Consider the following 27,745-nt stretch of genomic DNA (forward strand, 5'->3'; position numbering starts at 1 on the left):
ACACCAGAGCACTGCTCAGCTCTGGCTTATGGTGGTGCAGGGGATTGAACCTGGGACTTTGGAGCCACAGACATGAGAGTCTCTTTGCATAACCATTATGCTGGCTCCCCTGCCTTAAAGTGGAAATTCTTTTTTTAAAAAAGTAATTTACTTATTCATGAGAAAGATAGGAGAGAAAGAACCAGACATCACTCTGGCACATGTGCTGCCAGGGATTGAACTCAGGACCTTATGGTTGAGAATCCAATGCTATATCCACCGTGCCACCTCCTGGACCACAAAGTGGAAATTCTTTTTTTTTTTTTTTTTTTAATTTTTATTTATAAAAAGGAAACATTGACTAAACGATAGGATAACAGGGGTACTCCACACAATTCCCACCAGCAGAACTCCATATCCCATCCTCTCCCCCGATAGTTTTCCTATTCTTTAACCCTCTCGGAGTATGAACCCAAGGTCACTGTGGGATGCAGAAGGCTGGTCTTTTTTTTTTTTTTTTTTAAGATTTTATTTATTTATGAGAAAGATAGGAGGAGAAAGAAAGAACCAGACACCACTCTGGCACATGTGCTGCCAGGGATCGAACTCGTGACCTCATGCTAGAGAGTCCAAAGCTTTACCACTGCGCCACCTCCCGGACCACAATGTGGAAATTCTTAACTTACTATACAACATGCAACATATTCACACTAAATATAAAAACATTTACACTTATATTTGACAACAGCTCCCTCTTGTGGTTTGAAGCATTTACTTCATCAATAAATACATTCTACAATACATTCAGGCCTAGGCTATGCAGTAGAGGCTCTCTCTGTGTGTGTCTTGTATGCATGTATGTTTTATTTTTAATTTTCTTTAAATTTTTTAAAATTATCTTTATTTATTGAATAAATAAATCGAAATAAACCAGAAATCAAGAGAGAAGGGGGGAATAGAGAGGAAGAGAGACAGAGAGACATCTGCAGCCCTGCTTCACCACTTGTGAAGTTTTCCCCCTACAGGTGGGGACCAGGGACTCAGACTTGGGTCCTTGCGCATTATAACATGTGCACTCAACCAAGTGCTCCACCCCCTGGCCCCGTGTGCATATATGAAAATAAAAATAAATGTGCAAGGATCCCAGTTCAAGACCCCATTCTCCTGCACAGAAAAGCTTCATGAGCAGTGAAACAGTGCTGCTTTCTCTTTTTATTTCCCCCTTAACTCTTAGTGTGTCTCTAATCCAACAAATGAAAAACAAAAAAGGAAAAAAAAGTGTAATTAAAAATAAGTATTATGCATGTACAAACTACTGTATTTTACTGTCAACTGTAAACCATTAATCCCCCAATAAAGAAATTAAAAAAAAAAAAGCGGTCTGGGAGGTGGCGGAAGTAGATAAAGCATCAGAGTCTCAAGCATGAGGTCCTGAGTTCAATCCCCGGCAGCACATGTACCAGAGTGATATCTGACTCTTTCTCTCTCCTCCTATGTTTCTCATTAATAAATAAATAAAATATTTTTAAAAATACATTTAAATGAGTAGTTGCAATTTTTTAGCTTAAAACTGTGCTGTGAAAGTTTAGCTCATTATGTAGTAAATCCCTTTTGGAATAAAAAAGGTAAGATATAGAAATATCAGGGAAGGGGAAAAAAATCCAGATTTTCTATTTATTTTTCTTTTAATTTTAAAAAATTATCTTTATTTATTTATTTATTTATTTATTAGATGGAGACCGCCAGAAATGGTGGTCTTGGAGATGGTGCAGTGGATAAAATATTGGACTCTCAAGCATGAGGTCCTGAGTTCAATCCCCAGCAGCACATGTACCACAGTGATGTCTGGTTTTTTCTTTCTCTCTTCCTATCTTTCTCATTAATAAGTAAATAAAATCTTAGAGAGAGAGAGAGAAAAGAGAGAGGCAGCAGAAATGGAGGAAAGGGGGCGATAGAGAAGCAGACAGACAGACAGACACCTGCAGCCCTGCTTCACAAGCTTTCCCCCTCTGGTGGGGACTGGGACCTTGAACTTGAGTCCTTGAAAACTGTAACATGTGCACTTAACCAAGTGCACTACCAGCCAGCTCCTTCCTTCCTATTTTTGTAGATATACACGACACTAAGCATCCAATCAGGATCCTCAGGCATTCAAACCCTGTACGTACTCCATCACTTGAGTTATCTCTGTGGTTGCATTCCTCTTTTTTTTTATATTGTTGTAGTTATTATTGTTGTTAGATAGGGCAGAGAGAAATGAAGAGAGGAGAGGAAGACAGGGGAGTGAAAGACAGACACCTGCAGACCTGCTTCACCGCCTGTGAAGCGACTCCCCTGCAGGTGGGGAGCTGGGGGCTCCAACTGGGATCCTTACACCTGTCCTTGTGCTTTGTGCCACGTGCACTTAATCCTCTTTGTTTTTTTAGACTGCTTTTTTTGTTTAAGGTCAGAGGTTGCAGTAACTGGCAATGACTTGTTCTAGCAATGTGAAACTGTCCAAAAAGTCCTCTTCTTCAACTCCAAATTTTGTGTACTGATGAATGTAGGCCCTGGTGAGAGAAAAACAAAAAGTAATGGACAATGTTTAAATTAAACAATAAGTTTTTTCCTAGCTCATAAACATTTGAAAACAGCAAAATCTCTTAAAATTGCTTTAATATTTACAGAGATTAAATCTAGGATCTCAGAAACCCAGAAGTGAAAAGTTTTTTGCATAGCCATTATGCTGTTACCCCTGCCTATAAATAAATACACCTTAAAAAAACAAATAATAGCGAGTCGGGTGGTAGCGCAGCAGGTTAAGCGCATGTGGCGCAAAGCGCAAGGACTGTCCTAAGGATCCCGGGTCAAGCCCCTCGCTCCCCACTTGCAGGGGAGTCGCTTCACAAGCGGTGAAGCAGGTCTGCAGGTGTCTATCTTTCTCTCCCTCTCTTAGTCTTCCCTTCCTCTCTCCATTTCTCTCTGTCCTATCCAACAACGATGACATCAAGAATAACAATAATAACTACAACAGTGGTCCGGGAGGTGGTGCAGTGGATAAAGCATTGGATTCTCAACTATGAAGTCCCGAGTTCAATCCCTGGCAGCACATGTACCAGAATGATGGCTGGTTCTTTCTCTTGACCTGTCCTTCTCATGAATAAATAAATAAATTCTTAAAAAATGAGAATTAAAAAAAAATAACTACAATAATAAAACAACAAGGGCAACAAAAGGGAAAATAAATAAATAAATAAATATTAAAAAAACAACAATAATTGGGGAGCAGGTGGTGGTACACCTAGTTATATGCACATGTTCTAATGCACAAAGACACAGGTTTGAGCTCTTGGTCCTCATCTGTATTGGGAAAGCTTTGTGAGTGGCAAAGCAGGGCTGCAAGTGTCTCTCTTCTTCTCTCCCTCTCTCTTTTTCAAGATTATTTATTTATTAGAAAGGTAGGAGGAAAGAGAGGAAGAACCGGACGCTATTCTGGTACATGTGCTGCCGGAGATCAAACTCAGGACCTCCTGACTGAGTCTAATGCTTTATCCACTGAGTCACCTCCTGGGCCACTGTTTCTCTTCCTCTCTATCTTTCCCTTTCCTCTCGATTTCTGCATTTCTCCCTATCCAATAAATAAATAAAGATAGAGAAAAAGTGGAAGTTAAAGGTCTTCTTCTTCTTCTAGCGTTTTCCCAGTTAAAGGTCTACAGAAATAAATCAAAAAAAGAAAAAGGGGGGTAAGTAGTGGTGAACCTAGCTGAGTGCACATGCTGCCACATAGAAGGATCCAGGTTCAAGCTCCTGGTCCCCACCTGCAGAGGAAAAGCTTTGTGAATAGTGAAGCAGGGCTGCAGGTGTCTCTCTTTCTTCCTCTACCCTCTCAATTTCTGCCTCTATCCAATAAATAAATAAAAGATAATAAATTAAAAACGGGTGGGGGTAGATAGCATAATGGTTATGCAAAGAGACTGTCATGGCTAAGGTTCTGAAGTCCCAGGTTCAATCCCCCACACCACCAAAAGCCAGAGCTGTGCAGTGCTCTGGTATTTCTCTTTGTGTCTTTCTCTTTCTGCATCTCTCTCAAAAATAAAATAAAATACTTAAAAAAAAAAAAATCTTAAAAAAAAAAAAGTGACACAAGTCTTAGAAAAAAAAAACTATCTTATTGTTGTTGACTTACAATAAAATTTCTTTTTTTCCCCCCAGAGCACTAAGCAGCTCTGGTTTATGATGGTGTAGGGGATTGAATCTAAGACTTCAGAGCCTCAGGAATGAGAGTCTCTTTGCATAACCATTATACTATCTACCACTGCCCATAAAATTTCTACTTACTTTTTAAACTACTCATTTAGTCAGTAACAGTAATCTTAATATACAATAACTATTTTGAAAATATTTACACATTCATAAAGGACCTAGAGTGGTGAAACTGCACATACACAAGGACCTGGTTCTTCAAAAATAAAATAAAAACAGATTAAAAAGTTCTGTGTTCAGGACAAGGTGGTGGCACACTTTGTTAAGTGCACGCATTACAGTGTGAAGGACCTGGGTTCAAGTCCCTGGTCCCTACCTGCAGGGGGAAAGCTTCATGAGTGGTGAAGCAGGGCTGCAGCTATCTCTCTCTCTCTCCCTCTCTATCTCCCCTGCCCTCTCAGTTTCTCTCTGTCTCTAATAAGTAAATAAATAAATAATTAATTAAAAAAAAAAAAGTTCTGTGTTCTAATAGCCAAACCATCTCCTGGCTATGGAAAGTGTATGTGTGTCTGTGTGTGTGTACATTATTATTTTTTCTCACTTACTTTGAAGCAAACATACTCCAGGCTTTTCCCACAATCATATCAAGTGGTTTTACTAAGAACTGACTATTGCTGACCAATGCTGCAGACTTCTCATACTTGCAAAAAGCTCGCTGTGTCTTCCACACACTGAAGGCGTTGACAGGGTCTAGCCAGGAAGTATACAGAGCTGGGTCTTTAAATCCCCCTAGAGGAAAACAACATAAGCATTTTCTTTTTTTAAAGTTAAATTAATTTTAATTAATTAATTAATTAATTTATTTGTCCTTCACCCCCCCCACCCCTTACTCTGCCCTTAATTTATTTTTTAACATAGCCAGCCTTTTATATCATAAATCATTGATTATTTATATTAAAAATATTAATATTGTGGTTGGGGAAATAGCTCAGTGGGTAGCGGGCAGGATTTGTATGCCCAGGGTTCCTGGTTTGATTCCTGTTGCCACATGTACCAAAGTGGTATTCTTTTTTTTTTTTTTTTTTTCCCCTCTAGGGTTATCACTGGGGCTCGGTGCCAGCAGTATGAATCCACTGCTCCTGGAGGCCATTTTTGTTGCCCTTGTTGTGGTTGTTATTGTTGTTATTGCTGTTGTTGCTGCTGGATAGGACAGAGAGAAATGGAGAGAGGAAGGGAAGACAGAGAAGGGGAGAGAAAGATAGACACCTGCAGACCTGCTTCACTGCCTGTGAAGTGACCCCCACCCCCCTATAGGTGGGGAGCTGGGGGCTCAAACTGTGATCCTTATGCTGGTCCTTGGTCTATATGGAAGAAGTCAGAACATGAGGATGACAGAGCAATCAGATTAAGGAAGTACTAATCTTTTTTTTTTTTTTTTTTGCCTCCAGGGTTATTGCTGGGGCTTGGTGCCTGCAATACAAATCCACTGTTTCTGGAGGCCATTTTTCCCATTTTGTTGCCCTTGTTGTTATCATTATTATTGTTGTCGCTCCATAGGACAGAAAAAAATTGAGAGAGAAAGGGAGACAGAGAGAGGGAGAGAAAGATAGACACCTGAAGACTTGCTTCACAGCTTGTGAAACGACTCCCCCGCAAGCAGGGAGCCAGGGGTTCTTGTGCTTTGCGCCACCTGCGCTTAACCTGCTGCGTTACCGCTCGACTCCCAGAACTAATCTTTTAAAATAAATTTTATTTGGGGCCGGGTGGTGGTGCACCTAGTTGTTACAATGCACAAGGACCTGGATTCAAGCCCCCAGTGCCCACCTGCACGGGGAATACTTTGCAAATGGCAAAGCAATGCTGCAGGTGTCTCTCTCCCTTTTTATCACCCCCTTCTCTCTCAATTTCTGACTGTCTCTATCTAATAAATTAAAGATAATAAAATTTGAAAATAAAATAAAACAAATTTTATTTTAGTGGTCTGGGAGGCAATGCAATGGAAAAAGCATTGAACTCTCAAGCACAGGTCCTGAATTCAATCCCTGGCACCACGCGTACCAGGGATGTGTCTGGCTCTTCATCCTCCTTCCTCTCTTTCATAAAGAAGTAAACCTTCAAAAATCATTTTAAAAAAAATGTGCGGGGGCCAAGGGGCGGCCAACCCGGTAAAGCACACATAGTACTAAACAAAGACCTGCACAAGGATCGGGTTTGAGCCCCGTCTCCACACCTGCAGGAGGGACACTTCAAGAGCGGTGACGCAGGGCTGCAGGTGTCTAGCTGTCTCTCTCCATCTTTATCTCCCCCTCTCCTCTCAATTGCTCTCTATCCTATCAAATAGAACAGAAAAAACAAAGTGAGGCAGGGGTAGCTAGCAAAATGGTTATGTGAAGAGCCTCTCATGCCTGAGGCTCCAAAGTCCCAGGTTCAAGCCCCTGCACCACCATAAACCAGAGCTGAGCAGTGCTCTGGTAAAAAAAAAAAAAAAAAAAAAAAAAGAAAAGTGCTGTTTTATTTATTTATTTCATATAAGATAGAAAGAGATGAATAAGCATCACCACTCATTATATGTGGCACTGGGGACTGAACCAAGTTTTTTTTTTTTTTAATTTTTAAAATTTATTTATTGGATAGAGACAGCCAGAAATCGAGAAGGAAGGGGATGGTAGAGAAGGGAAAGAGACAGAGAGACACCTACAGCCCTGCTTCACCACTTGCAAAGCTTTCCCCCTGCAGATGGGGACCAGGGGCTTGAACCCAGGTCCTTGAGCAATGTAACATGTGTGCTCAACCAGGTGTGCCACCACCCGGCCCCTGAACCAAGAGCTTAAGGTGAGTCCTAAGTCCTACTAGCCCAGCAGTCTCTCTAGTTACTAAAAGAATTAATCCTTTATCTCATTTAAACCACCTCTAGTTTGGTGTGTATTCACATACTAACTGATACATTTTACACACATACATATATATATATATACTGGATAGAGACAGAAATTGAGAGGGGACAGGAGATTGAGAAGGAAAGAGACAGAGAGACACCTGCAGCCCTGCTTCACCACTTATGAAGCTTTCCCTCTGCAGGTGGGGACCCGGGGCTTGAATTGGGTCCTTACGTACTATCATCTGTGTGCTTAGCCAGATACACCTCCACCTGGCCCCTCATTTACTAAAATACAGTCATTGTTTTCCTTTGTCTAAGAATAAGTTCAGGGACATTTTTTTTTTTTTTTGGCCAGACATACCATGTAATATGTACATATAAAAATACACATACTAAATTTTAAAACAATTTTATTTATTTGGATATAGACAGAGACACTGAGAAGGAAGAGGGAGATGAGAGAGTGAAGAGAGAAACACATGCAGTATTGTCTCACTGCTTGTGAAGCTTTCCCCCTGCAGGTGGAGAGTGGGGGCTTGTACCACCAACCAGCCACTCACATATAAAATTTTACCTTCACTTTTGCTTACCTAGATCTGCACTGTGCACATCTTTCCCACGAAGGATGACCAAGTTAGCAATAGAAGTATTAAAATGAAGCTCTTTGTTGAGGGACATTTTACCAAGAGTAGGATGTCCTGAGAAATGAGGCTGTACCTGCCAATCAATACCTATGAAAAGAAAAAAAGAAAGATTTTTTTTATAGGACCGAGAGAAAGACAGAGAGAGGAAAGACAGACACCTGCAGGCCTGCTTCACCGCCTGTGAAGCGACAATTTTTTTTAACTTTATTTATTCATTTGTCTCTTTTGTTGCCCTTATTGTTATTATTATTATTGTTATTACTGTCGTTGTTGTTGGATAGGACAGAGAGAAATGGAGAGGGGAGGGAAAAACAGAGAGGGGGAACGAAAGATAGACACCTACAGACCTGCTACACCGCCTGTGAAGCGACTCCCACTGCAGGTGGGGAGCCGGGGGCTTGAACCAGGAACCTGATGCCAGTCCTTGCACTTTGTGCCACCTGCACTTAACCCACTGTGCTACTGCCCGACTCCCAACAATTTTCTTTTAAATAGTTTTGGACAAGAGAAATAAAATGCATAGTGATATGTGAATATTACACAGATTTTTACTTGATATCTAAAGGCCTTGCTTTAAATTTGATTTTCATTGTTGCATGTGAAAAAGCAAGGGTCTGGTTCTGTATCTCTCTCATTAACAAATAAGTATTTTTTGGGGCAAGGGTAGATAGCATAATAGTTATGCAAAGAGCCTGAGGCTCCACATTCCATGTTCAATCCCCCGTACCACCATAAGCCAAAGCTAAGCAGTGCTCTGGTAAAAAAAAAAAAAAAAAATTATTGGGGGCCAGGCACCAGGTTAAGTACAAATAGTAGGAAGTGCAGGGACCTAGGCAAGGATCCTGTTCCAAGCCCTGAGTTCCCCACCTGCAGGGAGTTCGATTCCCAGTTGTTGAAGCAGGTCTGCAAGTGTTTTTCTCACCCCTTCTCTATCTTCCCCATGTCACTCAATTTCTCTCTGTCCTATACAACAATAATAACAGCAGCAACAACAACAGCAACAACAACAATGGAAAAAAGATGGCTTTCAGGAACAGTAGATTTGTAGTGCAGGCACGGAGCCCCAGCTATAACCCCGGAGGTAAAACAAACAAACACACAAACACCAAATAAATTATTTCTCAAAGGCATGCTTTTTAAAAAAGTACATACTGACACTGAAGGAATAAGCAGTGGAGCAGTGCTACAGTGTCTCTCCTTGCTATCTCTCTCTGTATTTTACCCTCTATAAAAAAAAAATAGAAATCCGAAAAAAAAAAAAAAAAGAAATCCAGGGGGTCGGGCGGTAGCGCAGCGGGGTTAAGCGCATGTGGCATGAAGCACAAGGACCAGTGTAAGGGTCCTGGTTCGAGCCCCCAGCTCCCCACCTGCAGGGGGGTCATTTCACAGGCGGTGAAGCAGGTCTGCAGGTGTCTATCTTTCTCTCCCCCTCTCTGTCTCCCCTCCTCTTTCCATTTCTCTCTGTCCTATCTAACAACAACAACAATAATAACTACAACAACAATAAAACAAGGGCTGCAAAGACCGGTGTAAGGATCCCTCCTCTCTCCATTTCTCTTTGTCCTGTCCAACAACTATGACATCAGTAACAACCACAATAATAACTACAACAATAATACAACAAGGGCAACAAAAGGGAATAAATTAATATTAATAATAATAAAAAAAAAAAACCAAGGGCAACAAAAGGGGGGGGGAGAATTAAAAAAAAAGAAAAGAAAACTGTGGTCCGGGAGGTGGTGCAGTGGCTAAGGGACTAGACTCTCAAGCATGAGGTCCTGAGTTCAATCCCCGGTAGCACATGTAACAGAGTGATGTCTGGTTCTTTCTCCCTCCTATCATTTCTCATGAATAAATAAAATCTTAAAAAAAAAAGTGATCCGAGAGGTGATGCAGTGGATAAAGCATCGGACTCTCAAGCATGAGGTCCTGAGTTCAATCCCTGGCAGCACGTGTACCAGAGTGATGTCTGGTTCTTTCTCTTTCCTCCTATTTTTCTCATAAATAAATAAATAAATTCTTTAAAAAAAAAAGAAAACTTAAAAAAAGAAAAATCCACTGGGAGCAGAGGAATCATGCAGGTGCAGAGTATCTGTGAGAATACTGGTAATAAAAATAAAACAAATCAGGGAGATATCAGTAACAGCAACAGTAATAACTACAATTAAACAAGGGCAACAAAAGGGAATAAATAAATAAATATTAAAAAAATAACTTTATAAGTCTATGTTTGTAGTCTAGTGGATAGAGCACTGAACTCTCAAGCATGGGGTCCAGAGTTGGATCCTCAGCATTGCATGTGATAGGATGATGCTCTAGTTCTTATTCCTTTTCTCTCATGAATAAACTTTTTTTTTTTTTAAAGAATATAGACTGGGGTCAGGCAGTGGTAGAGTGCACACACTACAGTGCACAAGGACCTGGGTTGTTTCACAAGTGGTTTAACAGTGCTGCAAGTCTCTTTCTATTTTCTCCCCTTCCCTCTCAATTTCTATCTCTAGCAAAAGAAAAAATATTATATATATACACACACACACACACATACATATGGATATATTATCATATATCCTAAAGATACACAGAGGTGTCAAACTGTTAAGATCTGAGGGGGAAAAAAAGATATACATAGGTTAGCGAAAAAATTAAGTACATAGTAGAACCTGGTGGTGCTCAAGGACCTGAGTTCAAGCCCCCAGCCCCACCTGCAGAGGGAAAGCTTTGCAAGTGGTGAAGTAGTGCTGCAGGTGTCTCTCCTTCTCTTTCCCTGTCTCCTCTACCCTCTCGATTTCTGGCTATCTCTAATAAATAAAGATAATTAAAAAATTAAGGACATAGTAACAAAATTATTTTTCAGCAAATAGAAATATAGAAAAAAATGGGGGGGGGTCTGATGGTAGCGCAGTGGGTTAAGCACACGTGGTGCAAAGTGCAAGGGCCTGCTAGAGAATCCCAGTTCCAGCCCCCCGCTCTCCACCTGCAGGGGAGTCACTTCACAGGCGGTGAGGCAGGTCTGCAGGTGTCTTTCTCTCCCCCTCTCTGTCTTCCCCTCCTCTCTCCATTTCTCTCTGTCCTATCCAACAATGAACGACATCAACAGCAACAATAATAATAACCACAAGGCTACAATAACAAGGGCAACAAAAGGGGGGGAAAATGGCCTCCAGGAGCAGTGGATTCGTGATGCAGGCACCGAGCCCCAGCAATAACTCTGGAGGCAAAAAAAAAAAAAAAAAAAAAAAAGGGTGAGTCGGAAGGTAGTGCAGTTGGTTAAGTACACCTGGCAAAAAGCACAAGGACCGACATAAGGATCCCCGTTGGAGCCCCTGGCTCCCCACTTGCAGGGGAGTCATTTAACAGGCGGTGAAGCAGGTCTGCAGGTGTCTTTCTCTCCCCCTCTCTGTCTTCCCCTCCTCTCTCCATTTCTCTTTGTCCTATCCAACAACGATGACATCAATAACAACAACAATAATAACTATAACAATAAAAAACAAGGGAAACAAAAGGGAAAATAAATACATAAAACTTAAAAAAAATTGGTTTGCTCAATTCATTAATGAGACAAACTAAATGAAATATCTGAAATGGCAGCGAGGCGGTGGCTCACCTGTTTAAGTGCACACATTACAATGTGCAGGAACACACACATTACACCTGCAGGGGAAGCTTCACAAGTGGTGAAGCAGGGCTGTAGGTGTCTCTCTGTCTCTTTCCCTCTCCATCTTCTCCTCCCTCTCAGTTTCTTTTTGTCTCTATGTAATAATAAATAAAAAATACTAACCCCCTCCCCCCCAAAAAAAAACAGAAAATGTTTGTAAATAGTATTTAACCAAAAGGCTGGGGAGATAGCATGTTAGTGTATCAGACTTTCATGCTGGAGGTTTCAAGGCTCCAGGTTCAATCCTAAGCACTACCAAAAGCCAGAGCTGAATGGTGCTCTGGTAAAAAAAAAAAAAAAAGGAAAAATAAATTTGGGCGGGGATAGCATAATAGTTATACAAAGAGACTCTCATGCCTGAGGCTCCAAAGTTCCAGGTTCAATCCCCCGCACCACTGTAAGCCAGAGCTGTGCAGTGCTCTGGTGTTTCTGTCTTTCTCTGTCTACATCTCTCTCAAAAATAAAAGAAATAAAATACTTAAAAAAAAGAAAAAAGAAATTTTATGAAAAATGATAACCAAACAGTTACTAAGCATATGAAAAAATGACATTATTGTCAATAGGAAAATGGAAGTTAAAAACAAGGAAATAGAGAGTTGGGTGATAGGGCAGTGGGTTAAGCGCAGGTGGCGCAAAGCGCAAGGACCAGTTAGGATCCTGGTTCGAGCCTCGGCTCCCCACCTGCAGGGGAGTCACTTCACAGGCGGTGAAGCAGGTCTGCAGGTGTCTCTCTTCCTTCCTATATCCCTCTTTTCTCTCAATTTCTGTCTCTATCCAAATACAAATTAAAAAAAAAAAAGGAAATATACATTTACAGAATGGTTATAATCAATCAAAAAGACTAAAAAGGGCCTAAATAGGATTAGATCTTTTCAAAAATATATTCTATTTACTAATTAATAAGGAAGATAGGAGGAGAGAGAGAAAGAACCAGATATTACTCTGGTACACATGCTGCTAGGAATCAAACTTAGAACCTCATGCTTGAGAGTCAAGTGCTTTATCCACTGTGCCACCTCCTGGACCACAAGGGGATTATTATGTGGAGTGGTCTGGAAGGTGGCGCAGTGATAAAGCTTTGGACTCTCAAGCATGAGGTCCTGAGTTCGATCCCTGGCAGCACATGTGCCAGAGTGATATCTGATTCCTTCTCTCTCCTCCTATCTTTCTCATTAAAATAAATAAATAAATAAAAAAGATTATTATTATCTTTAAAAAAGATTATTATGTGGAAAAATGAGAAATGTTACATATGTACAAACTACTATCTTTTACTATGGACTGTAAACTATTAATCCCAATAAAGAAAAAAAAAAAAAAAACTAACAAGGGCTGGCAAGAGAGTTCACCTGGGAGGGCACAAGCCTTGTTTTGGGAAAGGGAGATAGAGACAGAGAGAAGAGACAACACATCACTGCTTCACTTTCCTGAGCATGCTGCTCCCATGTGGTGGGGCTAGGGGATTCAGGCCATGTCCTCACACATGGTAAAGTCTGTGTACTACCCTGTGAGCCACCTCTATGTCCCTGTGGAATGAAACTTCACATGATTAAGTAAGCCTCCTATGATGGGTGAGTTTAGAAAGATTCTCCCTGGCCAGAAAGAACCATTATTTCAATTCACCCAAATCAGACTAATTTTTTAATATTTATTTATTTTCCCTTTTGTTGCTCTTGCTTTTTATTGTTGTTGCAGTTATTATTGTTATCGTCATTGTTAGAAAACATAGAAATAGAGAGGAGGGGAAGATAGAGAGGGGGAGAAAAAGAGAGACACCTTTTTTTAAAAAAAATATTTATTTTATTTATTTATTCCCTTTTGTTGCCCTTGTTGTTTTATTGTTGTAGTTATTATTGTTGTTGTCGTTGTTGGATAGGACAGAGAGAAATGGAGAGAGGAGGGGAAGACAGAGAGGAGGAGAGAAAGATAGACACCTGCAGACCTGCTTCACCGCCTGTGAAGCGACTCCCCTGCAGGTGGGGAGCCGGGGTGATAGACACCTTCTGTGCAGGTGGGGAGCTGGGGCTCGAATCGGGATCCTTACGCCAGCCCCTGCGCTTCACATCACAAGCACTTAACCCTCTGAGCTACTGCCCAACTCCCCCAAGTCAGACTATTTTAAGAACTCTAGGATAGGCATCTTTCCCAAACTGTGAGAAATACCATTTACCTTCTTCCATTTTTGCATTAGAAATGAGCATCTGTCTCAAATGTTTGAGGAGGCCAGTCCAAGTAAACGTGCTGTAGGCCAGTGAGCTCTCAGACATCTGAGGAATGTTACGAACACCCAGCATCTTGAATTCAGGATGGGGAACTAAACTCTCCATTAAGTCTCCTGTGAAGAAAAAACAAATCCTAAACTAAAAAAAAAAACCCTAAACTAGATCTAAAAAAATTCTATATTGTTCCCACTGGCTTCTTTTTTTTTAAAGATCAATTTTAAAAATATTTATTTCCTTTTGTTGCCCTTGTTGTAGTTATTGTTGTTGTTGTTACTGATGTCATCTTTGTTGGATAGGACAGAGAGAAATGGAGAGAGGAGGGGAAGACAGAGAGGAGAGAAAGACACCTGCAGACCTGCTTCAGCACTTGTGAAGAAATTCCCCTGTAGGTGGGGAGCCAGGGGCTTGAACCTGGATCCTTAAGCTGGTCCTTGTGCCACGTGTGCTTAACCCGCTGCGCTACCGCACGACTCCTGTCCCCATTGGTTTCTATACAAGCATTGTTTGATAGTTTGGGGAGCCAAATCTGTTTTTCCCTCCAAGGTCTCAATTAATTAAATTTTAAAATGAACATAATACTTCAGACAATGTCAATTATGGACTACACATTTACTTCATTTTTTTCTTTTTTAAAATTTCTTTTTATTTATTTATTTGATAGAGACAGAGAAGTCTGAAAAGGGAAGGAGATAGAGAGGGGAAGAGACAGAGAGACACCTGCAGCCCTGCTTCACCACTCCTGAAGCTTTCCTCTCTGCAGGTGGGAACCAGGGGCTTGAACCTGGGTCCTTACTCACTGTAATGTGTGCATTTAACCAGGTGTGCCACCGCCTGGCACTGACACTTCATTTTGATATCTATTTTAGAATCTGTAAAAAAATATATATATAATTTTCCAAATAGGAAACAAGGGTTTAGAAGACAAGGACTGGGAGTCGGGTGGTAGCACAGCAGGTTAAACGCACGTGGCACAAAGCTCAAGGACTGGCATAAGGATTCCAGTTCAAGCCCCTGGCTCCCCACCTGTAGGGAAGTCGCTTCACAAGTGGTGAAGTAGGTCTACAGGTGTCTATCTTTCTCTCCACCCTGTCTTCCCCATCTCTCTCGATTTCTGTCTGTCCTATCCAACAACAAACGACATCAACAACAATAATGACCACAGCAAAGCTACAATAACAAGGGCAACAAAACGGGGGAAAAAATGGCTTCCAGGAGCAGTGGATTCATAGTGCAGGCACTGAGCCCCAGCAATAACCCTGGAGGCAAAAAAAAAAAAAAGTCAAGGACTGGAAATGTGAACAAAACATTTAGTTAAAATTCAAGAGGGCTGGGGAGATAGTATAATGGAGGATAATGGTTATGCAAAAAGGCTTTAGTGGCAGAGACTCCAACAAAGTCCCAGGTTTTAATCTATAACAATGTTATCATAAGCTGACCAGTGCTCTGGTTTAAAAAAGAAGAAAAAAAATAAAGTAAATGTGAGAACTGTTCTACTGTTTTTCTTTATTCACTGATTACTTTTCTAGAATATTTCTTAGATATTTAAATACTAATTAGAACGTATGGACATCAGACTGTACTACAAAAGAAGAAAATATCTTTCCTCACTCTTGAGTTAAAGCCTACACTCCATCTGTGTTGTGTATAACTTTTCCTTTTCCCTAAATAAATCTCTGCTCCTTTGCTAAGGAGAAGGAAAAAAGAAAGAAAACAGGGTAAATAATTCTTGAAGATAGGACTATGCCAATCTTCAGAAACTTGTATTCATAATGAAACTGTACCAAAAAGAAAGGCTAACTTGGGAGTTGGTAAGAGAGCTCACTGGTCATTTGCTTGCTTTGTTTTGGTCATGACCCAGGTTTGAGCCTGTCCCATCACACTGCACAAAGCTTTGGTGCTGTTGTGTCTTTCTATCTTTGTCTCTGTCTCTCTAGCGGTAAATAAATCAGTTAGAAGCAGTGAAATCCCAGTGACAATAAAGTCAAACAAAACAAAAACAGAAAAAAGGACAATTTGTTTTGCATTTGAAGTTGTTTTGTAGTGGTCTTGGAGGTGGTGCAGTAGATAAATCATTGGACTCAAGTATGAGGTCCTGAGTTCAATCCTCAGCAGCACATACATCGAGTGATGTCTGGTTCTTCTCTCTCCTCCTTTCTCATAAATTAAAAAAAAAACAACTTAAATATATTATTGTGGTCTGGGAGGTGGCGCAGTTGATAAAGTGCTGGACTTTCAAGCATGAGGTCCTGAGTTCAATCCCAGGTAGCACATGTACCAGGTTCTTTCTCTCTCCTCGTATCCCTCTCATTAATAAATAATTAAAGTATTTAAAAAATAAAAGAATGGGAAATATATTACCAGGGCCGGGCTAAGTTTACATGGTGCAAAGTTCAAGGTCCAGTGTAAGGATCCGAGCCCCAGCTCCCCACCTTCGGGGGGGGATGGTGGTGTCACTGCACAAGCAGTGAAAGCAGGTCTGCAGGTGTCTATCTTTCTCTTTCCTTCTATGTCTTCCCTGTCTCTCTCACTCTCTTTCTCTCTCTCTCTCTCTCTCTCGTTCTCTCTGTCGTATCAAACAGCAACAATGACAACAGCAATAAGGGCAACAAAAGAGAAAAAATGGCCTCCAGGAGCATTGAATTGGTTAAGTGCAGGCACTGAGCCCCAGTAATAACCTTGCAGGAAAAAAAAAAAAGCCATAACATGAAATAGAAATTTAATGATGTCACTAAGTGCAAACTCATATTCTAAGCTGTAATGGCAAGAACAATTTTGACCGAACACCTAAAAAATACTGCATAAATGATGTTAGTGAAGTTTCCTCCAAACCTTAACCTTTTTGGTAAAATTCTGACAGTTGACTTGTCTTGAATAGCATGCATAAACAGTTAACAAGTAATTTTTGAGCACTAATACACGAATTGTATCACAATCTCCTTTTCCTTCCAGTGTATATATTTGTTTAGTTATTTATTTTTAATAGATTACTGTTCAGCTCTGGTTTATGGTGGTGTGGAAGAGTGAACCTGGGGCTTTGGAGCCTTAGAAGTGAGTCTCTGGGAGTCGGACTGTAGTGCAGCGGGCTAAGCGCAGGTGGCGCAAAGCACAAGGACCGGCATAAGGATCCCGGTTTGAACCCCGGCTCCCCACCTGCAGGGGAGTCGCTTCACAGGCGGTGAAGCAGGTCTGCAGGTGTCTATCTTTCTCTCCTCCTCTCTGTCTTCCCCTCCCTCTCTCCATTTCTCTCTGTTCTATCCAACAATGACAACAACAATAATAACTGCAACAATAAAACAACAAGGGCAACAAAAGGGAATAAATAAAATAAATATTAAAAAAAAAAAGAAGTGAGTCTCTTTGTATAACCATTATGCTATCTACCTCCACCCTTATTCATTTATTCTTATCTCAATCATTCTAGGGTTAGTTTCCTCATTTGTTGTTTAGAAAAAAAAGAAAGGATACTGAACAATGGAGTCAATGGGTAACTTCCATTCCTTCAGAAGTCTAGTTAACTTCTCAAACTTTTTTTTTTTTTACCAGAGCATTGCTCAGCTCTGGTTTATGCAGGTGTGGGGGATTGAACCTGGGACTTCAGAGCTTCAGGCATGAGAATCTCTTTGTATAACCATTATGCTATCTACTTTCATCCTACTCCTCAAATTTTTCAAGAAGACAGTTCATATTGCTAAGCAGTCCTTTAGCAAGGTTTTTGAGATGAGGGAGATGTGTTGCATGTCATTAGACAGGGGGAGTGGCCAATGAAAAATAATTTTCAGCACATATGACATTTTTACAAATTATATATAAGGGCTGGGAGAAGCTTCAGTGCTGTGATACCTCTTTCTGAAAAAGTCAGCTAGGGATGGTAAAAACGTGCTTGTGCAAAGTTCAGGCATACTAAAAATATACTTATTTACATGGGGGGAGCAGATACCTAGAGGATTTCTTCTGTAATGAAATGAGCCTTCTGTAGAATATGTAGGTTGGAACACACTTCCCAGTTGATGTGCAAGGACTTGATTTATATCACTAAATGAGATCTGCTTTATATTCATCAATTTTGCACAGATCTTATGAGCAGCATCATTCTCATGAACAAGGAGGGCATCTGAAGATCGGTACAAGTGAGAAAGAGTCAAAATGGAGTTGTAGTTCTGAACAATAACCTAGAGGAAGAAGTCAAAAGGCAGGGGAGAATAGCAGTTATAAGAGTTGTCTGGGAGTCGGGCAGTAGCGCAGCGGGCTAAGCGCAGGTGGCACAAAGCACAAGGACCGGCATAAGGATCCCTGTTCGAACCCCGGCTCCCCACCTGCAGGGGAGTCGCTTCACAGGCGGTGAAGCAGGTCTGTCTTTCTCTCCTCCTCTCTGTCTTCCCCTCCCTCTCTCCATTTCTCTCTGTCCTATCCAACAACGACAACAACAATAATAACTACAACAATAAAACAACAAGGGCAACAAAAGGGAATAAATAAATAAAATAAATATTAAAAAAAAAAGAGTTGTCTATTTAATGGATATCCTGTCTGGGTTCAAATCCTGCTGTCACCCTGTAGCTATTTGATTTTTTTTTTTTTTTTTTACCAGAGCACTGCTCAGCAGTGGCTTATAGTGGTGCAGGGATTTGAACCTAGGACATTAGAGCCTGAGACATGAGAGCCTCTTTGCATAACCACTATACTATCTACTTCCACCCCTGTTCTCTCTTTCTATTACTCTGTTTTTAAACAAAGGAAGGAAAGAAAGAAGGAAGGAAGGAAGGAAGGAAAAAACAGGATAGACAGGTGGAAGGTGTCCTTTGGGAATAGTGATTTTAAAATGGAAGTGAGCAGGCATGAAGCCCAAAGATAGTTTTGGTGGCAGAAAAAAAAAAAAGTAAAGAATTCTATCAGTTGTAAGGATTAATGATAAAGGGCTAGGGAGATAGCATAATAGTTATGAAGAAAGCTTTTCATGTCTGAGGTACCAAAGGTCCCAGGTTCAATCTCCAGCACTACTAAAAGCCAGAGGTGAGTAGTGCTCTGGGGAAAAATAATAGGAAAAAATATTAATGATAAATTTCAACTGAAACACTCAGAACCCCAAATATCAGTAAATATTATTACTATCATTACCCTTTTTTCCCCATGTCATTAAATATTTTTTTCAAAGCATTTATTTCCTTTTGTCGCCCTTGTTTTTATTGTTGTAGTTATTATTGTTATTGATGTCATTGTTGTTGGATAGGACAGAGAGAAATGACAGAGAGGGGAAGAGAAAGATAGACACCTGCAGACCTGCTTCACTGCTTGTGAAGCAACTCCCCTGCAGGTGGGGAGCCAGGGGCTCAAACCGGGATCCTTCCGTCGGTCCTTGTGCTTTGCGCCACGTGTCATTTCCTTTTTTAAAAAATTCTTTAATTTTAAAAAAATTATCTTTATTTATTGGATAGAGATAATAAGAAATGGAAAGGGTAGGGGGAGATAAAGAGGAAGAGAGACACCTGCAGCCCTGCGTCACCACTCATGAAGATTTCCCCTTGCAGGTGGGGACCGGGGGCTCAAACGGGGTCCTTGTGCATTATAACATGTGCATTCAACTAGGTGTGTCACCACCCAGTCCCCCATATAATTTCCTATAGTAACTTAACTTACCTCCATTTTACTATATTTTCTTTTCTTTTTTTTGTTTCTTTTTTTTCACTTTTTTTTTAATTTGGGAATTAATGTTTTACATTCAACAGTAAGTACAATAGTTTGTACATGCATAACATTCCCCAGTTTCCCATAAATTTTACTATGTTTTCATATGAGGCTGAGAGATAGGAAAGTGGCCTGTATAGAAATGTTCCCTCAATATAAAAAAATAATAAAAAAAAATTTGATTGTTGACATGCAACCATGAATCCTTAACAAGAGCCCAGGCTCCCTGCCTTATATGTTACCAGAATAATCCAGGAAAGGTTTTCTGAGAAAAGAGGCACATTTCTTTGCTCTGGATTTTTTTTTCCCCCAACCAGAACACTGCTCGGTTCTGGTTTTTGGTGGTGTGGGGGGACTGAACCTGGGACTTTGGAGCCTAAGGCATGAGAGTCTCCACATAACCATTACTACCTACCCCCACCTTTTTTTTTTTTTTTAATGTAGTGTCAGGGAATACCACTGAGTATTATACCTCCTCTGACCAACTTCCTATTCTTTTACTTTTAGACAGGCTTAACAGAGGGAGAGATAGGAGTGACACTACAGAACTGCTCTACCTTCCATAGAGCTCCTCCAAAGTGCCCCCATGTGATTCCAGAACCTTGTTTCTACAGAAGGACGAGGCTCCCAGGGCCTCAAGCATAGCAGGGTACTATTCCCCCAGCCATTTTTCTTTGTGTATGTGTTGTCTGGGGTTTATTAAATACATAAAATAAAATAAGGATAGCTTACTTATCTGGAAAGCTTTAAATAAAATTAAATGAATTATACTGTAGAGTAACATATTGTACAATCAATCCTTAAGTGGTAACTTATTTCTAAATAGTGAGATCAATATTTTACCTATATTTATTTTACTTGCAAAGAATATCAAAGAAATTTTCAGTGATTATGTACATACCTCACCAGTACCATAAGGCCATATAATCTGATTCATTCTCAAAGAGTTAGAGTACTGATCTTGTAAACTCTGTGTCACAAAAGCTCCTAGTCCTGACCCTGTGCCTCCAGCCATACTCATTATAATGAAAAAACCACTCAAAGAGTCACATTTCTCCACTTCTTTCTGGACTAGGTTCATGACAGATTCTTCATGCTTGGGTCCATGAACAGAGTAACTAGGCAATACAGAAGAAACAAAAAGGAACACTTTTCAAAAACAGAGATACAATGTAAAAAGAAGCATATTTATGTTTAGAAAATACCTTTTATCATCATTTAAAAAAAATCTATTTACTTGGGGGCCCAGGTGGTGGTACACCTGGTTGAGAGCATACATTATTATGCACAAGAACCTGGGTTCAAAGTTTCTTCTTATCTTTTCTCTCAACTCCCTTTATCTCTTCCTCTAAAAGGGGGGAAAATGGCAGTTGGTGGTGGCATCCTATAGGCACAAGCCCCTGGTCTCCACCTGCAGAGGGAAAGCTTCATGAGTGGTGAAGCAGGGCTGCTGGTGTCTGTCTCTCTCCCTATCTTTCCCTCCCCTCTCAGTTTCTTTCCGTGTCTAACCAATAATAAATAAAAATTTAAAAAGAATAAAACATTAAAAAAAATCCCAACATAGGGTGAGGGTAGTTAGCATAGTGGTTATGCAGAGACTGTCATACCTAAGGCTTCAAAGTCCCAGGTTCAATCCTCCGCACCACCGTAAGCCAGAGCTGAGCAGTGCTCTGGTGTTTCTCTCCGTCTTTCTCCCTCTGCTATCTCTCTCAAAAATAAAATAGGGAGTCAGATGGGAGCACAGCGGGTTAAGCACAGGTGGTGCAAAGCGTAAGTACCAGCATAAGGATCCTGGTTTGAGCCCCCGGATCCCCACCTGCAGGGGAGTCACTTCATAAGTGTTGAAGAAGGTCTGCAGGTGTCTATCTTTCTCTCCCCCTCTCTGTCTTCCCCTCAACTCTCCATTTCTCTCAGTCCTATCCAACAATAATTACAACAATAAAAAAAAAAAAGAAAACAAGGGCAAACAAAAGGAAATAAATATATTTAAAAAAATAAAGTTAAAAAAAGCTAAAAAAATAATCCCAACATATGAACTTTATCTTAAATCAATTAAATCAGAATTTTTGGAAGTTCTAGAAATTGGGACTTTTTTTCTTTTTGTGGTTTTAATTTTTACCAGAGCACTGCTTAGCTCTGGCTTTCCCCCCCTTTTATTTATTTATTTAATTTGCTAGGACAGAGAAGTTGAGACGAAAGTGGGATAAAAAGGAAGAATCAGAGGGGTGTGTGGTAGTGCAGTGGGTTAAATGCATATGGTGTGAAGTGCAAGGGCCTGCAAAAGGACTCAGGTTCGAGACCCTGGTTTTCCACTTGCAGGGGGGTCACTCACTTCAGAATTGGGGAAGCAGGTCTGCAGGTGTCTATCTTTCTGTAGGTGGGGAGCTGGAGGCTCCAACTGGGATTCTCACACAGGTCCTTGTGGCTAGTAATATGCTTATCCTGGTGTGTCACTGCCCAGCCCCTTCTGATTTTTTTGTTACATTTTATTTTATTTTAGTAAGAGAGATACAGAAAGACAAAGTAACACCAGAGCAATGCTCAGCTCTGGCTTACCTTGGTGCTGGGGATTGAACCTGGGAGCTTGGAGCCTCAGGCATGAAAGTCTTTTGCATAACCACTATATTGTCTCCCCAGCCCCACTCTAATTTTTTAAAACATATTTATTTATTAATGAGACAAAGTGAGAGGGGGAGAGGGGATGAGAGAGGAGAAACATCACCCTGGTACATGCAGGGACCTCAAGCTTGAGAGTCCAACTATTTATTCACCTTCTGAGCCACAGCCACACTCTAAATTTTAAAATAGTAATTTTAATATTTCCTGCTTGGTTATCAATTGTGACTTTATTGTCTCCTAATATAATTGTATAGCTATATTTATTTGTTTATTTATTCTTTCTTTAATATTTATTCATTTTCCCTTTTGTTGCCCTTGTTTTTTATTGTAGTTATTATTGTTGTTGTTATTGATGTCATTGTTGTTAGATAGGACAGAAATGGAGAGAGGAAGGGAAGACAGAGAGGGGGAGAGAAAGATAAGACACCTGCAGACCTGCTTCACCGCCTGTGAAGCGATTCCCCTGCAGGTGGGGAGCCGGGGGCTCGAACTGGGATCCTTAAGCTGGTCCTTGCGCTTGGCACCACCTGTGTTTAACCCGCTGTGCTACCGCCGGACTCCCTCTTTCTTCTCTTTATTTAACCACAGCACTGTTCAGCTCTGGCTTATGGCGGTGTAGGGGACTGAACCTGGAACTTTGGAGCCTCAGGCATGAAAGTCTCTGCATAAGTATTATGCTATATCCCCTACCCTATTTATTTATTTTTAACCAGTGCACACTGCTCAGCTCTCACTTATGGTGCTATAGGGAATTAAACTTGGGACCTTGGAACCTCAAGCTTGAAAGTCTACTAAACCACTGTGCTACCTCTATAACATTATGTCTTTTATTTTTTCATTGTCATGGCTTAATGCTTCAGGCTGAGTTTTACTGACTGAGAGAAACAGAGAGAACAAAATAAAGCTCCTCCCAGTGTCACAGGAGCTTGGGCTTTGAACCCAGGTTACATGTGTGACAAAGCAGGCCCCTTTCTGGGCAAGCTATCTTGCTGGTCTTGTAGAGCCATATCTAAAATAAAAATCACGAGGAATTATTCTTACCCATATGCCCAGTTGTTTCCTGAGCCTTGTTTTTGACAGAAGTATGAATGTTGACCATATTTCCATCGGCCAGACTGGGCTGCCTTTGATAGTGTTTGATTGATAACTTTAGGTTCCATGTCAACAAGTACAGCCCGAGCAATGGGAACTAGAGGGTGAAAGTAATCAAAAGAAAAATATTTTATACATCTTATTTGGGTTAACTCAGAGCATAAAATTCTAAGCTTGAAAAATAAAAAAATCCCAAGGTTGAGGACAGAAAGATTTGTTATACTGCTCAGAAACTGAAGTTGTCAGTATAGAGAGGTGGTTTATAATTCTGTTACGCAGTAGGGATTGATGTGGGCTGAAGTATCACTTCGTCAGGTTTATAAACAACTTTTGAATGCTTATATGTACTTTGCTGGGAAGCCAGAGATGAAGCCAACTTCAATTCAGAAGAAGGACTAGTGGGAGAGAGAAAACACAATCTTTAATCGCAATATGATATGTTAGGACCTATGACAAGTCCACTTTATTTTTACCAGAGCACTGTGCAGGTCTGGTTTATGGTGGTGTGGGGAGGATTGAACCTGGGACTTTGGAGCCTCAGGCATGAGATAGGTTCTTTGCTATCTACCCCTGCTTCAACCAATTCACTTTAACAGAGTAGCATGTTCAGAGAGACAAAATACCATGGCCAGAACCGGGGAGATAGCATAACGGTTATGCAAAAAACTTTAACTTTTAAAATATTTATTTATTTTCCCTTTTGTTGCCCTTGTTTTTTTTTTTAATATTTATTTATTTCCTTTTGTTGCCCTGCCCTTGTTTATTGTTGTTGTTGTAGTTATGGTTGTTATTGATGTCGTCGTTGTTGGATAGGACAGAAAGAAATGGAGAGAGGAGGGGAAGACAGAGAGGGGAAGAGAAAGACACCTGTAGACCTGCTTCACTGCCTGTGAAACGACTCCCCTGCAGACAGGGAGCCGGGCGCTTGAACCGGAATCCTTAAGCTGGTCCTTGCTCTTTGCACCATGTGCACTTAACCCACTGTGCTACCACCCAACTCTCTGCAAAAAACTTTTTTTTTTTTTTAAATATATATTTTTATATTTATTTTATTTATTTATTCCCTTTTGTTGCCCTTGTTGTTTTATTGTTGTAGTTATTATTATTGTTGTTGGATAGGACAGAGAGAAATGGAGAGAGGGAGGGGAAGACAGAGAGGAGGAGAGAAAGATAGACACCTGCAGACCTGCTTCACCGCCTGTGAAGTGACTCCCCTGCAGGTGGGGAGCCGGGGTTCGAACCGGTATCCTTATGCCGGTCCTTGTGCTTTGCGCCACCTGCGCTTAGCCCACTGCGCTACAGCCCGACTCCCTGCAAAAAACTTTTATGCCTAAGGTTTGAGGTCCCAGGTTCAATCCCCAACACCACCATAAGTCAGAGCTGAGCAGTGCTTACCCTTTGTGAGGAGTTCCCATGTGGTGGTTGGGGCCTCATCTATGGTAATGTATGCTCTATCGGATGTCCCCAATACAGCAGTGTGAACAAATGAGAGAGACAAGACTTTAAGCAAGGAATTTCAGGAGTGTCTTGAAACAGCTTTGGAGAGAGAGAAGATAGAGACAGAACAAATGCAATGACAAAGGAGATGGAAAGGGAGAAGAGTTTCAAGAGAAAAATAGGAAGGAAATTAAGCAAATGTTTGAGGGTATATGGGCAGTAATAGCCTAAGTTTTTTTTAATTTTTAATACTTATTTATTGGGAGTCGGGTGGTAGTGCAGCCGGTTAAGCACAGGTGGCACGAAGTGCAAGGACCGGCATAAGGATCCCAGTTGGAGCCCTGGTTCCCCACCTGCAGGGGGTCACTTCAGAGTGGTGAAGCAGGGCTACACGTGTCTCTCTTTCCCTCCCCCTCTGCCTTCCCCTCCTCTTTCCATTTCTCTCTGTCCTATCCAACAACGATGACATCATCATCAACAACAATAACTACAAGGGCAACAAAAGGTAAAATAAATAATAAAAATAAAAAAAAGAAAACCTTATTTATTTACTCCCTTTTGTTGCCCTTGTTGTTTTATTGTTGTAGTCATTATTGTTGTTATTGATGTCGTCATTGTTGGCTAGAACAGAGAGAAATACGAGGAAGGGAAGACGGGGAGAGATAGACACCTGAAGACCTGCTTTACCACTTGTGAATCGTCTCCCATCAGGTGGGGAGCTGGGGACTCGAACTGGGATCCTTATGCGGGTCCTTGCGCTTTGTGCCACGTGCGCTTAACCCGCTGGGCTACCGCTTGACTCCCTCCCCTTTTTTTTTTTGCCTGCAGGGTTATTGCTGGAGCTTGGTGCCTGCACTAGGAATCCATTGCTCCTGGAGGCCATTCCCCCCCCTTTTTTGTTGCCCATCCGCCCCCTTTTGTTTTTTATTGTTTTAGTTATTGTTGTTGTTGGCTAGGACAGAGAAATGGAGAGAGGAGGGGAAGACAGAAAGGGGGAGAGAAAGATAGACACCTGCAGACTTGCTTCACTGTTTGTGAAGTGACGCCCCTGCAGGTAGAGAGCTGGGGCTCAAACTGGGATCCCTACACCCGTCCTTGCGTTTTGCACCATGTGTGCTTAACCCGCTGTGCTGCTACCTGGCCCCTTTAATTTTTAAAAAAATTTTAAATTGTATGTATTTATTTATTCCCTTTTGTTGCCCTTGTTTTATTATTATTGTTGTCGTTGTTGTTGGATAGGACAGAGAGTAATGGAGAGAGGAGGGGTAGACAGAGAGGGGGAGAGAAAGACATCGGCAGACCTGCTTCACTGCTTGTGAAGTGCCGGGGGCTTGAACCAGTATCCTTATACCAAGTGCGCTTAACCTGCTGTGCTACCACTCGACTCCCTTAGCTTAAATTTTAAGGGAAAGATAATTAATATCCTTGGGTATGGAGATGTTGAATTTGAAGTGCACAGGGGAGATATAGGTAGAAATATTCACTCATTGTCTGGAAGACAGGCTATGTTACAGAGTTTAAATGATACAGCAAATTATAATAAGAGTGACTGAAATGACCCAGAGAGGATTTTACAAGTGAGGACGCAGAAAACCTTAAGATATAACCACAGGGGAAGAAAAATTCAAAGACAAAGGAGGAGCATTAAGGAGGGTATTTTATAGTTAGTTATATTACCAAATCTAGTACAGAATTTAAGTAAATCATAAACAAAAAGTCATTGACATGGAAACTAGCAGACTACTGGAAATTTTTCTTAGAACAGATTTATAGGTGTTGTAGGGCAGAGATTTCAGATAGTTAAAGAGGATTCTCCTTTGAAAATACTGTATGAGAAAGCAAAAAAGAAAAAATAACGTTGGGGGTGGGGATATATAGCATAATGATGATGCAAAGACACTGTCAGAGGCACCAAGGTTCCAGGTTCAATCCCCAACCACCATAAACCACAGCTGAGCAGTATTGTGGTAAAAAAAAAAAAAAGAAAAGAAAAAAGCAAAGTCTAGTCAAAAGGTAAGTCTTGTTTGATTTGATTTTTATTATTTATTTATGTATGTATTTATTTTTGTCTCCACGGTTACTGCTGGGGCTTGGCTTGGTGCCTGCACTAAGAATCCACTGCTCCTGGAGGCTATTTTTTGCCCTTTTATCGTTGTTGTAGTTATTATTATTGTTGTTGTTATTAATGTCGTCGTTGGATAGGACAGAGAGAAATGAAGAGAGGAGCAGAAGACAGGGGGAGAGAAAGACACCTGCAGACCTGCTTCACCGCCTGTGAAGCGGCTCCCCTGCAGGTGGGGAGCTTGAACCGAGATCCTTATGCAGGTCCTTGTGCTTTGTGCCACGTGCCCTTAACTGGCTGCACTACCACCAGACCCCGGTTTGATTTTTGGATAGAGACAGAGAGGCAGAGAGTGAAAGTGACTATAGCACCAAAGCTTCCTTTAATGCAATGAAGGTTGGGCTGGAACTAGGGTTGTGAACATGGCAAAGCAGCACACTATCCAAGTGAACTATTTAGACACCCTGTTTGCTTGATTTTAGGCTTTTTTTTTTTTTTTCAATTTTTTTTCTTTAATTTTAAAAAAAAAATTATTTATTTATTGTTGGATAGAGACAGAGAGAAATTGAGGGAGGAGGAAGAGACAGAGAGACACGTGCAGACCTGCTTCACGCATGTGAAGCGACTCCCCTGCAGGTGGGGAGCCGGGGGCTTCAACCAGGAACCTTAAGTTGGTTCTTGTGCTTTGTGCCACGTGTGCTTAACCCACTGTGCTACCGCCCAACTCTCTAGGCTGACAAGTTCTAAGCCTTTTTTTTTTTTAACGTAAGTCTCTTTGCAAAACCATTATGCTATCTACCCTCAGCCCATCATGTTCATTTCTTTCAAGGAATATGCCATTGGAGAGACAAAGACTTTTTTTTTTTAATTTATTTTATTTTATTTATTTATTCCCTTTTGTTGCCCTTGTTGTTTTATTGTTGTAGTTATTATTGTTGTTGTCATTGTTGGATAGGACAGAGAGAAATGGAGAGAGGAGGGGAAGACAGAGAGGAGGAGAGAAAGATAGACACCTGCAGACCTGCTTCACCGCCTGTGAAGCGACTCCCCTGCAGGTGGGGAGCCGGGGTTCGAACCGGGATCTTTATGCCGGTCCTTGTGCTTTGCGCCACCTGCGCTTAACCCGCTGCGCTACAGCCCGACTCCTGAGACAAAGACTTTTTAATTTATTATTTTTTTTAAATTTCTGGGGCTTCATTGCTCCAGGCTGAAATTTTCAGAGAGAGGCAAAGAGATGAAAAGGAACCACAACACTGAAATTTTTTCTAATGACCTAGCTGGAACCTGGGTCAC

The 27,745-nt window shown here is 41.0% G+C and overlaps 1 protein-coding gene across 10 annotated transcripts in view; it reads right to left on the minus strand.

The window, feature by feature from the left end:
* Positions 1-1,680: 1,680 nt before the first annotated feature.
* Positions 1,681-27,745, minus strand: part of TUBD1 (tubulin delta 1) — a 30,982-nt gene continuing 4,917 nt past the window's right edge. For 8 of the 10 annotated variants that reach the window (XM_060203863.1, XM_060203862.1, XM_060203865.1 and 5 more), the window contains 7 exons: positions 22,903-23,050; positions 20,144-20,360; positions 17,498-17,729; positions 13,509-13,673; positions 7,630-7,770; positions 4,767-4,950; positions 1,681-2,528 (listed from right to left, as the gene is read on the minus strand). In XM_060203863.1, the coding sequence (XP_060059846.1) occupies positions 2,426-2,528; positions 4,767-4,950; positions 7,630-7,770; positions 13,509-13,673; positions 17,498-17,729; positions 20,144-20,360; positions 22,903-23,050 (1,190 nt within the window). In that variant the 3' untranslated portion in view covers positions 1,681-2,425. The remainder of the gene's footprint in view (positions 2,529-4,766; positions 4,951-7,629; positions 7,771-13,508; positions 13,674-17,497; positions 17,730-20,143; positions 20,361-22,902; positions 23,051-27,745) is intronic. The other 2 variants (XM_060203864.1, XM_060203868.1) reach the window with 2 other exon arrangements.

Source organism: Erinaceus europaeus, chromosome 12, assembly GCF_950295315.1.
Source record: "Erinaceus europaeus chromosome 12, mEriEur2.1, whole genome shotgun sequence".
NCBI lineage: Eukaryota > Metazoa > Chordata > Mammalia > Eulipotyphla > Erinaceidae > Erinaceus > Erinaceus europaeus.